Here is a 13038-nt window from a genome sequence, read left to right on the forward strand (position 1 = left end):
GGCCGGGTGCCGGGGAGGCAGCCCCGCCGCTCTTATTTCAACAGGTACACACTCATTGAGTCCAGCACTCAGGCAAGAGACCCAACTTAGCTACGATGCCTAGCAAGGCTGTACCAAAACCCTCAAAAAGTAACAATGGAACAAAGAAAAAATGGAAGTGGGGGAGGAAGGAAAGGGAGGGCAAGAGGAAGAGAAGAGAGGAGGGCATGGAAAAAGAGACTTCAGTCATCATTCAAGGAGACTAATGGGATTATCATAGCTAAGGTTATCTTGGCCATGAAAAAGGCTCCAAGGTGGCGATGGTGAAATCTGACAAGGTTTCAAGTAGACAACAATCCGCTCTATCTGCTATCAGCATTGAAATGTTAAATTTGCTAACCATCCTGCTTATAGCTGAGAAAATCTGTTCTTATATAAAAATACACTGAAATTTTTAAATAAAAATTTGCCTAAAAGCAAACCCCAAATATTTGAGAAAAAATACCCTTAGCTACACACACATAGAAAATAAAAAAGGAAGCCAGGTGTGGTGGTGCACGCCTGCAATTCCAGAAGCAGGAGGACCACTGTAAGTTCAAAGTCAGCTAGAGCTATACAATAAGACCTTATCTTAAAAAAAAAAAAAAAGTAAAAGAGATGTTATTTTAGTCACTGTTCTATTGTGTGAAGAGACACCATGACCAAGGCAGCTTATAAAAGAATGCCTTTGATGGGGAACGTGCTCATAGTCCAGATAGTTAGTCCATGAACATCATGGCAGGGATCACGCAGGTGCTGTGGAGCAGCTGAGAGCTTACACATCTCGTCTAGAAGGTACAGGCGGAGAGTGTGAGACTGAGCCAAAGCCCACACCCAATGCCAAACCTCCTTCAACTGGATCACACCTCCTAATTAACATACCCAAACAATTTCACTAACTGGGGACCAAGCATTAGAACAGGTGAGCTTATGGGGGTCATTTTCATTCATGCCACCACGAGAAGGAATGAATGATAAAGCAACCATGTTAAAATGTCAATAGGAGAACTAACTCAAAATGACCGCACAAAAAAATTTTTAGACTCCTTGGAACTTTTTGCAAGTCTGAAATTATTTCAAATAAAGAGTTAAAACAGGTCAAGCATGAAATAGACACCAAAGAATGGTCACTTCTGCTCTGGTATATAAATTACACTCTTAAATAACAGTGTCTTCTCTGAATCTATGACAGCATGTCTGTCACTGATGAGACTCTATCCCTAAATTCCAGGCAATGGAAATGATGTGCTCATGAAGTGTTGAGCTCTTATTATGCTGGTCACTACAGCTATTTAAGTTTAACTTCCTTAGCATTCTCAAAATACTATGGCACTTAAATGGCTAATCCACAGCAGAAAACATCAACAACAAGCAAAATTTGCCAACTCAAAAGAAAAAAATACCAACTCTTCAGAAACAACAGGAAATTGGTCAATAGTTTAGGAAGAAATTTAGGTGGGGTGCTGGTGGCACATGTCTTTAATCCCAGCACTTGGGAAGCAGAGACAGGTGGATTCTGTGAGTTTGAGGCTAGCCTGGTCTATAGAGTGAGATCCAGGACAGTGAGAGCTACATAGAAAAACCCTATCTTGAAAAAGAAAAAAAAAAGGAGCAGCTTGGGAACATGACACAGTGGGTAAGGCGCTAAAGCACAAAGGAAGGACCTGAGTTTCAGTCTCCACAACCTACACAAAGCCAGGAGTGGGGGCATGTCTGTAACTGCAGCGTTCCTGTAGCAAAATGAGAGAAGGACACAGGAAAACCCCTAAAGTTTTGGGTTAGTATAATTATATTTTATTTGTGCTTTAATAAATAAAGCTTACCTGAAGATTAGAGTACAAAGCTAGCCACACTAGTCAATCAACAAGCCAGGCAGTGGTGGCACATACATTTAATCCCAGCAGCTACATAATCCCAGTTAGCCATAGAGGCGGGGCAGTGGTGGTACACACCTTTAATATTAGAACTAGTGAGGAATATAAGGCAGAATGAAACCAGAACTTGCTCTTTTTTTCAGTCTGAACATTTCGTAGAGGTAAGAGTTCACTAGTGGTTGGCTGCTTTGTTTTTTTGATCTTCAGTTTGAACCCCAATATCTGTTATTGGGTTTTTATTATTCTTGCTAAATCTGGCACCCAACTTTGGGGGTACAAATTCACAAAAAAAGTCATTTAATTATGGCTTTGCAGCCACCAGCATAGGCTGGAGTTTCACACAGCTGGAGTTAGCATCCTACAGACTAGGTTTTCCTTTTTTCTTTCCTGGTGGGCTTTCCCTGAACCCCCTTCTCAGGCTGCTGTCAAACTAGGTAGCTGCCTTGAAATTCAATCAGGCTTTTACTATTCTATGCAGAAGCAATAGCCTCACATCTTCATCATCACTGGCAGCAGATTTGGTGAGAAAATTGGGAATTCTTTAAGGGAGGAATTAGTTCAAAGGGAGAGTTTTTCCCACGTTAAAAAATGGAAACAAAAGTACGATAGAGAAAGTTAGATCTCTGTATAATTATTTAATGCATGATTTAAAAATAAAACAACTGAATGAAGGGATAATCAATTTAACTGGGATTGACATAATTATCATTTTGATAATCCTTGTTGTTATGATAATTCTTGGTTTATCTCTTAAAAAGTTTTTTGGCTTGACTGTCAAGATACAGGCCTTAGAAAAACATAATAAAACAGACCATAGACATATTCAGATCCAATCAGGGGAATTTAATGGAGAACCAATTTCAGCATTGCATTATAAGGTTAGAGAGAAACAGCCTAAGGTTTTCAAACAACCAACCTTAATATATCCAGTAAATTTACAGGAATTGCCAAATGATAGAGGCTCTGTAAGAGCTGACTGGACTCCTGTGCCAATGTTAGATTTAAGGAGATTCAAGGAATTGAGTCTCATATGGCATGCATTCATCTTTTGTGAAGCAAATGTTAAATTCACGGTCACTCTGTAATAGAATTATTCCTAAAGACTGGATAGACTTAGTTAAACCTGTTTTTGAGCCTGGTCCACAGTTACAACGGAGTAGTTGGTACAGAGAAGAGGCTAAGACTATTGAACAACAGAGTAAAGCTAGAGATATAGAAATCTCCCAAGATCAAATTCTTTGAGAAGGAGACTATGTTATTATAGAAAGGTAATTTTTATGATGACCACACCATAGCTTTATGCTGCACAAAAGCTTCTAATGCTTGGGACTGCACAAGTAGGAAAGAAAACTGAGTCATTTACTAAAGTAATACAGGATCCAAAACAAGCCTTCACAGATTTCTTACAAAGATTAAATTCAGAAGTAAATAGAATGGTACCAAATTCAGAAGCTAGACAAATAATAATTGAATCTTTCACTTTTGAAAATGCTAGTTCTCAATGAAAATGGATAATTAAGCCATTAAGATCAGCACCACTAGAGGAATGGATCCAAGATATAATCAAAATTGAATCCCATGACCATGATGAAGTTGATAGGTATTTTCCAGAGCTTTGAGGAAAAACTGAAATGTCAAGTGTTTCAATTTTGGCAAACATGGTTACCTTAAAAGGGATTGTAAACAGGGCATTCATAGAAATAATGTATACTGTTATTACATTGTTTAACAATGTTTATTGTTAGTATAAATCACAATACATAAAGAACACCCCTTCCTTCTGGATTATATGGAAGGTATGGCAAAGGCAGGCATTGGACTAATGAATGTAGATCAACAAGGAATATTGAAGGTAATCCTTTGCTGCAGGGACACTCTATGAGGGGCCTCTTGTAGGCCCCTATGTCAGATCTGGTTCAGTTGTTTCCTGTCATCATGGAGAAAACACCTTCCCAGAGCAATTAAAAAACCCTAATGCCTACTGTAAGAAACCATACTGTTCTGGATAACAAAATAGCTATAGAAGAGAGAACAAAAAAATTCAAGAGAAACCATAAAGCAAGTATTTTGGAAAACTTCTATAAATGAACAAAGACCAAAATTAAAAATATGAATAAATGACACTGTCATTGATGGTCTGATAGACACAGGTGCAGATGTAACAATAATCTCACCAGAATCTTGGAATTCAAATTGGCCTCTTCAGGAGGTAAATATTTAGATTTTAGGGATTGGAACTTTATCTCAGATAAAACAGAGTACAAGATGGGTCAAATTTTCAGGGCTAAAAGGACAGAGAGGAAAATTAAAGCTATGTGTGTGTGTGTGTGTGTGTGTGTGTGTGTGTGTGTGTGTGTCTAACACAGCAATGAATTTATGGGGATGTGATTTGTTACAGCAATAGAATACTGAGATTAACATGCCCCCAAACTTAGAAACAGACATGAATTAATGTATGTTTCCTGGAAAAATATTAGAAGGTTTTATAAGGAGCAGTCACTGACCATTCAGGTTGTACAAGAACAGGGCACAACAGCTGCTGATCTTCCAGATATACCACATACTCCTACAGGTCAGGCAGTTAAAGAAAGATAAAAATGAGCTCTAAAGGATATGTTAAATAAACAGAAAGGGATGATAAAGACCCCATAAATAAATTACCCCACAATGATGATTCCTCCAGGCCCATGATAACACTACTAAGATGAAAAAACACCACCTAAAGATTGGCTTTGAATTACAAACTGCTCTGAACAATTTTGAGGTCCCTGGCTGAGATGATACAGCCTCACAGACTACTCTAGCCAGGACTTGAGACAAGCCCTATACTTTCCCATTAGGTAGAAACTGGACAATAAATGATACACCTACCTCTTCCCAGACTTGACAATTAGCCCAATTTTTTCTTTTTAGGGTGCCCTAAAGATGCCATTGCCTCCAGACAGCAAGAAGTGAATATAAGAATATGATGCTCATATTCCCAAGAGGTGTGATGGGTGGTTTTTGGTCTTTCATTGGACTATGGATATTTGTCATTGTTTAGGGGGGCAGTTACAATCTGTTATTGGTTACAGTCAGGAGGAAAGTTGAACATAGTTCTTGTTTTAAAAAGAGAGAGAGAGAGAGAAGGGATATGATAGGAAAAAAGGATAGATTATTGAATCTACTCTAAAAAGAAAAAAGGGAGGATAAAGATAAGATTTAAAAGGTAATTATTAAATCTATTTTTAAAAAGCAACTACTAGGTTTAAATATTTTATATTAGATTGGACTTTTGTATATTATAAGCAAATTTTATATCTTAATACAAAATTGAGATTAACTTTGTTAAAACATACTGTAATATGTTTCTAATCTTGTTCAAGGTATTGCACCTATACAGCTCATTTAACAACATAATGCAAATTTCTAGGTCTTGAAAGTTATTATTACCAACTGCTCAGGATAATAAGAAAATGCAGGTTAGTAATTAGTTACCTATTATAATTAAACTTATAGTCATATTAGGTATGTTTTCTTTATATACGTATTTATTTTTTTAAAAAAACTATCTTTTCTCATTTTACATACCAATCCCAGTTCCCATTCCCTCCCCCTCCTGCTTCCTCCACCTTCCCCCTCACCCTGCACCCCATTTATTCCTCAGAGGGTTAAGACTTCCCATGGGAAGTCGCCAAAGTCTAGTACATTGCTTTGAGGCAGGACCAAGGCCCTCCCCACTATATCTAGGCTGAGCAAGGTACCCTCCAAAGAAAGTGGATTCCAAAAAGTCAGTACAAGCAGAAGGGATGTCCTAGTCTCACTGCCAGTGGCCCCACAATCCGCCCCAGGAACACAACTGTTACCCACATTCAGAGAGCCTAGTTTAGTCCTATTGTAGTTCCCCGCTGTCAGGTCAGAGTCAGTGGGCTCCCACCAAGGTCAAAAAGATATATTTTAAATACACAGATCATTTTCAAACACTTCAGAGATCTAGAGAATATGGCATTTAAGGTGTTTTAATAACCTAAATTCTTCTTCTTCTTTTTAATGACAATGAGACATGTCTGCTCCCGGCAGCACCAATCTACTTCAGAGAAGATAATGGGCATCGAAGAAACTCCACATAGAGTTTACTTTCTTTGGGGCAAAAGTAAGCCCCTGGGCAAGGAAATGCCCTTGTCTTCACTGATGACAGTATGCTGCCCTAACTGGACCAAAGAGAGTACCTGCCAAACCTTGTCAAGACAAGACGGAACAGTCCTTCAAAAATCTTGCTTCATAGAAAAGTCTGTCAAATCTTCTAGGCCTTTGGGCTGATGACAGATGTCCCAATGCTGCAGAGGAACTTTGAATGACCGGCTAGGCAGCCATGTTTCTGTTATTTCTCAAATTTTTTGGAAGTCGCTTGCTTACACTTCCTGCTTTCCTTCTTGAGTCTCTGATGTAATTGAAGACTAGACAGTTATAGTTATAGTATTCCTTGTTTATGGGACTCAGAAAAGAAATTCATTAAAGAAGTATAAAGTGTATAAGATTAAGAGATATCAAGAGATAGTTTGGAATGGTAATGTAAGATATGGCAGAAAACAAATATGGTACAAGACTTTGGACTCACAAAGATAGGATAGATATTGAAGTATTTTCTCTGAATTTGTCAAATGAAAATGGGCTAGACATTGCTGATATATTTATTGCTTGTATATATTATAGATTGTTATTGTACTTATTGTATATAGTTTTTCTCACTTTAGTTACAGCTTTCTTTTATTTTAGATATAAAAAGAAGAAATAAAGTGATATCTGTGTTTTAATAAATAAAGTTTGCCCGAAGATCAGAATGCAAAGATAGGTACTCTAGTCAGGCATACAGGCCAGGCAGTAGTGGCACACACATTTAATCCCAGCAGCCACACAGTTAGCCATAGAGGCCTGGCAGTGGTGGTACCCACATTAGAGAGGAATATATCTGAAGATTTCATAGAGGTAAGAGTTCTCTAGTAGCGTGGCTGCTTTGCTTTTCTGATCTTCAGCTTGAACCTCAGTATCTGTCTCTGTGTTTTTCTTATTTGTGCTATAGTTAGCTATCCTGGGACACAGCATTGAGCAACAAAGAGATCCTTTCTCAAAGATGGCAGATGATCAAGACCAACTTCCAAGGTTGTCTTCTAATCCTTTAACAGAAATACATGCACATATACAAAGTATTTTTTTAATTCCAGGGCCAGTAAGATGCCTCAGTGGTAAAAGGTGCCTACTGTAAGCATGACCAACCTGATCTTGATCCCCAAGATTGATAAGGTGAGCCACTCTAGGTTCAAGTCTCTTGCCAACCCTAAGTTGGCTCCCTTAACTAAGAATTGTGCTTCCGTGCTCCCCTATCCAACCTTCCTTTATCCCAATCATCCTGTTTCCCCAAGTTCCCCCCATCCTCCCCTTCTCCCTTTTCTCTCCCCATCTCCCCTTACCCCCATCCCACCCCACCCCCAAGATCCCAATTTTCTCCCCAGCAATTTTGTCTACTTCCCATAGGCAAGAGGATAACTATATGTTTTTCCTTGGGTTCATCTTCTTACTTAGCTTCTTTAGGTTCACCAATTGTAGACTCCGTGACCCTTATTTATGGCTAGAAACCAATTATGAGTGAGTACATCCCATGTTCATCTTTTTGGGTCTGGGTTACCTCACTCGGTATAGTGTTTTCTATTTCCATCCATTTGCATGCAAAATTAGAGAAGTCACTGTTTTTTACTGCAGCATAGTACTCTAATGTGTATATATTCCATACTTTCTTCATCCATTCTTCCATTGAAGGGCATCTAGGTTGTTTCCAGGAGCCCAAAGCGATGTCCCCAGTTAGTTCCTTGGGCAGCTGAGGATAGGGAACCTGAAATGACCCTATCCTATAGCAATACTGACGAATATCTTGCATATCACCATAGAACCTTCATCTGGTGATGGATGGAGATAGAGACAGAGACCCACACTGGAGCACTGGACTGAGCTCCCAAGGTCCCAATGAGGAGCAGAAGGAGGCAGAAGATGAGCAAAGAAGTCAGGACCACGAGGGGTGCACCCACCCACTGAGATAGTGGAACTGATCTATTGGGAGCTCACCAAGGCCAGGTGGACTGTGACTGAAAAAGCATGGGATAAAACCGGACTCTCTGAACATGGCGAACAATGAGGGATGATGAGAAGCCAAGGACAATGGCACGGGGTTTTGATCCTATTTAATGTGCTGGCTTTGTGGGAGCCTAGCCAGTTTGGATGTTCACCTTCCTAGACATGGACGGAGGGGGGAGGACCTTGGACTTTCCACAGGGCAGGGAACCCTGACTGCTCTTTGGGCTGGAGAGGGAGGGAGAGAGGAGTAGGGGGAGGGGGAGAAGGGTGGGAGGAGAGGGAAAAGGGTAGGAGGAGGGGGAGAAGGGTGGGAGGAAGGGGAGGGAAATGGGAGGCTGGGAGGAGGCAGAAACTTGTTTTTTTTTCCTTTTCTCAATAAAAAAAATAAAAATAAAAAAATAAATAAAAAAAGATTGACAAGGTGAAAACAGAGAGCTGACTACCACAGTTGGGCTCTAACTTTAATGTGTGCCTTAAGTGACCCCTTACACACACACACACACACACAATATAAATAAGTAAATGTAAGTTCTTTTAACTACGAAAGGATTTGAAAGGAAAAACCCACTCCCTCCACAACACACCACCCATGAAATTCTCACCAGGCCACTGAGCTGGAGCTGAGTTTGGTGTCGCATGCTCTTCGATACTTTCTGTCCTGAGTCGTCGCCGATCACTTAAAAGAAGTCCTTGATAAGCTATTCCTGTGAACTGATTTCCTTCTGTCTGACTGCTAAAACAAACAGATACAGTTACTGCACTGGGAGAGGTAGTGAACATGTACTTTACATAAATCTATCTTAGACAATTATGAAAAATCAAAAGCTTTTAACACTGAATTCACTTTTGCAATGAGAACTTATTTTAGAATGTTCTTTAAATTAGTTAAAATGTTTATTGATAGTCTTCTAAAACAAAACACTCATTTTCACTACCCTGGGCAGACAATTTTAGTGCTTTTCAAACGCTTCTTAATATTTTAAGACACTTTCTACTTGTGCTCAATTTCTAAAGTTGGAGGTCAATGTTAGTTGGAGACACAGCAGACAATAATTCAGGGTCTGAGTTTATTAATTCTTAGCTCTGCAAAACTGTTTAAGCATAACTGTATATTCAGAAGGTAAGCTAAAAGCCAGCGAATTATCTAAATCTAAGACCAATGCTTCTCAAAACTGATTCCCTTCTCTAAAGAGCTCTGTGGAAATGGAGGAAATACAAAAAACAAGAGGCCGAGCTGGCTACAAAGAGTAAGTCATAGTCAAGCCTAAAAACATTCACTTCAAAGCAATGTATCTGAAACCTCATTCAGTGCCAGCTTAGCCAGGGACTAATAGGAAACAATTTATCTACAGACATTTGATGACCGTGTCAGCTAAACCAAAGTTTTCTTCCTTGCTTATAATTTTTAATCCTTGGAGTCATTTAAGTATGGGCTAATTAGGATAAAAGCAGAGTGCAGAGTGCAGACCATTTCTGAGGGAGTAACTCCTTATTTTTAAATCAAATGTTCCCATAAAGGGCAGCTACCTTTATAAGAAAAAGAAAAGGCTCATGTAAATAGATTTCTATTAAATTTTTTCATTTATTAGTGTACTTCATTTCAATCTAGGTCATCCTTCCAAGTTGTTCCATTTCTTACAACTCATGCCATTCTAATCATTAGAATGCAATGTATTTTAATAACAGATACAGGCAATTTGATATTTAGAAAAACTAAAATTATTTTTAATTGATATCAATTAGCTAGCATAGTAGTGCAGACCTGTAATCTCAGTTACTTAGGAAGATGAGACATGAGGACCACAAGTTCAGGGTCTGCCTGAGCTACAGAGTGAGTTCCAGCTTGGAAAGCTTGCTGAGGCCCTGTTACTAAAAGCAGAGGTCTGGGAATGTATAACTTAGGGGTGGAACATGTCTGCACACCAGGTACAATGGCCTACAATTGATCCCCAGTATGGCATAAACAAACAAAACTGATACCATCAATTGACTTCTATACCACACATAAAAGTATAAGTTAAACTAGTAACTTTTAAGCATGTATCTTTTCCAAGTTTTTTTTTTTAATTTCAACTGAAAACCAGTTAACCAAGTAAAAGCTGACTGGCTTCAGAGCGTGACCTCTGAGGGACTAGGGATCTCTAGTATAAAACACTGTGATAAGAATCTTCCTTCAAGGAAATCAAAGACAGTTATTAGGATCACTCACATTATTGCTTGTCATAATCTATATTTCTCTTTTGTTACTAGGTGACATCTAAACTAACCAACTAATTATTATTTTCTCTCTGGGTCTATTTTATCCATTAAAGTACACATGTCATTTATACTAGGGAATTATTTTCAACACTAAGAAAAAGAATCCTATAAAAGTCTGGAGCAGTTGAATGTTTGGCTCTATTAAAACTATTTGGGGTGGTTTCTTTATTGATTTGTTATTTTTACCTGTAGCTATGACTGTCACATAATGCTTGGTAAATTGATGCAGAAAGTGAAGCTGCTAGTGAATGAAGTGTGTGCACCTAAAACCAAAACAGCCACAGTTACAATTTGCACTAACATTTCTATACAACAGCAACATCTTAAAAGTCAGGAAATACTGAGGAAACTAGAAAATCATAAATAAAACTGGATCCTACAGAAGATAACCCTACTTTTAAACTAACTCATTTATAGGCATGCCCAATGACAAAGCTGACTCATTCGGACATATCTTTATCAAATATATACTTGCTGTGAGCCTAACACTTACCAGGCACTGAGCAGACCAGGTCTCATGAGACTAGGTCTTGTCTAAGCCACAACAATTAACTTACATAGTGATATAAAAAGGAAAACTGAAGCCAACTATGCACCGAACTTTCAGACTTTTCATTTAGGCTTTGTATTATGAAACTATACAAGATTCAATCTTATCAGTAACAATGGCTGTTCAGTAAGTAAATCAAGCACTATGTGTAATGGCTCATTTTCCAGAAAGCAAATAATTTAGTTAATATTGATAGGAAAGGGAAAGTCATAAGAATGTGTTTTTAGAAAGTTTTAAAATTCTATATATAATATTTTTAAAAGACACAGTTTAAACTTCCCTTGAATCAACACTTTCAGACTCATAAATTTCTTAAAATTCAAAGGGACTTCAGAGGTACTTCCATGCCTTTAAAAGCCTTATCCAAGCCTGGTGGTGGTGGCGGCTCAGGCCTTTAATACCCACACTTAGCAGAAAAAACCTGTCTTGAAAAACTGGGACGGGGTGGGGGAACCCTATACAAATTCTAAGGAAGGGAGCATTTACCAACTTGCTATCTTTTTTTATTTCTTAGTCTAACAAATAATTTAAGCAAACTCTACAAGACTACTAATATGGATTACTTCATACTATAGATTAGAAATCTCCAATAAATTGATATGATTAGACAATCTGGATCCCTCAGAAAAGTATCTCAACAGAGATCAAACATGTCTGTCAAAGGAGAGGGAGGATAAACACAGCAGGAACTGACTGTGCATGAGGTGCCAGAAGGAGGACAGAGCAGCATGAACGCAGCCATGCAGGCAGTGGAGGCAGCTCCCTCCCCACACCCTGCCAGGCTCTAAGAGATTTACTGGAGTTCATGAGTTCAGCACTCAGAATAGGGTAGAGGGCTAATTTAGGATTCTGATTGTCTCTAACCTATTGTACAGCCTCCAATAAACACAATCATCAGGGAACAAGTGACAAGGATATTTTCTCAGGAGCCATTTAATCAAAAGGTTATCTCAGAAACCCTGTCTCGAAAAAACAAAACAAAAAAAAAAAGTTATCTCAGGTACCCCTCTCTCAACCTATACTTTCACATTTTCCTGACATATAAACAAAAAGTTCTATTTCTAGATTATTAGTTCATTTCAACTCATTAGAAGAGAAAACCTAAATAAATATTAAGTAGCAAGAACATTGTCTAGAAAATTAGTTTTGTTATAAAAAGAATTGACCTGTTTGAAAGGAAGACTATAGCCTTTCTAGAAATAAGAATGTATACTTTCAAGGCTGGATGTGATGGCGCACACCTTTAATTCTAGCACTTGGGAAGCAGAGGCAGGTGGATCTCTGTGAGTTCAAGGCCAGTCTGGTCTACATAGTGAGCTCTGGGATAGCCAGGGAACAGAGTGAGAGCCCCATCTCAAAAAACGAAACCAAACAACAAAAAAAGAAAGAAAAGAAAAAGAAAACAAAAAAGAATGCATCCTTTTCATTGCATTCACTGGAATCTGGAAGTCATTGGAAGTGAAGAGGCAGCACATAGGAACATTTCAACTACTCTCTCTACACTCAAAAGAGAGCAAATAAAAGACATTCACCTTCCTAGTGTGCACAAATAGTCACAAAGTCCACATTACCTTCACATCTTCAACATTGGGATGAGGTGGTGTTTTCATCTGCACAATGGTATAAAGTATGTCGTGGATGTGATTATTTAAATACAACACAGGGTTAGCTATGACTGTTTTTGTTGATGCAATACTTGCTGAAAGCAGAGGCAAGGTGGTGGGCAGCGGCAGTGGAGACTGGAGCTGCTTTACTGTAGTTTCCTGGAGGTGACAACAGTGGTAAGAACGTGACTAAGGCAGCGTGTCACTGTCTCTGTTCACTCACTCTACCAGGACTCAGAACACCTGTCTCTCCCAGATACAGAAGGTATGCAGACGGCAGCATACAGTGTACTTCTGTGCTAGTCACGTTTGTCAACTTGACACAAGCTAGAGCTAGCTGGAAAGAGGTAACCTCAAGGAATCTCATCTATCACACTGGCCTGTAGGCAAGTCTGTGGGGCATTTTCTTGGTTACTAAGCCCACAATGGGCAGTGCCACCCCTGGGCAAGTAGTCCTACATGGTATAGGAAAGTAGGCTAAGCAAACCAGAAAGCAGCACTCCTCCATGGTTCCCACTTCTGTTCCTGTCTTGAGTTCCTGCCCTGGCTTCTCTTGATAATGAACTAAAACCTGCAAAGCAAATAAACCCCATCCTCCCCAGGTTGCTTTAACCAGTGTTTATCACGG

At 38.9% G+C, this 13038-nt stretch overlaps 1 protein-coding gene across 4 annotated transcripts in view; it reads right to left on the reverse strand.

Moving 5' to 3' along the window:
* The window catches only part of Dmxl2 (Dmx like 2), a 134475-nt gene that overhangs the window by 31091 nt on the left and 90346 nt on the right, over positions 1 to 13038 (reverse strand). For 2 of the 4 annotated variants that reach the window (XM_013346242.2, XM_005347369.2), the window contains exons 25-27: positions 12378 to 12569; positions 10443 to 10519; positions 8600 to 8727 (exon numbers count right to left, since the gene is read on the reverse strand). In XM_013346242.2, coding sequence (XP_013201696.1) covers positions 8600 to 8727; positions 10443 to 10519; positions 12378 to 12569 — 397 coding nt within the window. Of the gene's footprint in view, positions 1 to 8599; positions 8731 to 10442; positions 10520 to 12377; positions 12570 to 13038 lie in introns of all 4 variants that reach the window. The other 2 variants (XM_005347367.3, XM_005347368.2) reach the window with 1 other exon arrangement.

Source organism: Microtus ochrogaster, chromosome 5, assembly GCF_000317375.1.
Source record: "Microtus ochrogaster isolate Prairie Vole_2 chromosome 5, MicOch1.0, whole genome shotgun sequence".
NCBI classification, from domain to species: Eukaryota; Metazoa; Chordata; class Mammalia; order Rodentia; family Cricetidae; genus Microtus; species Microtus ochrogaster.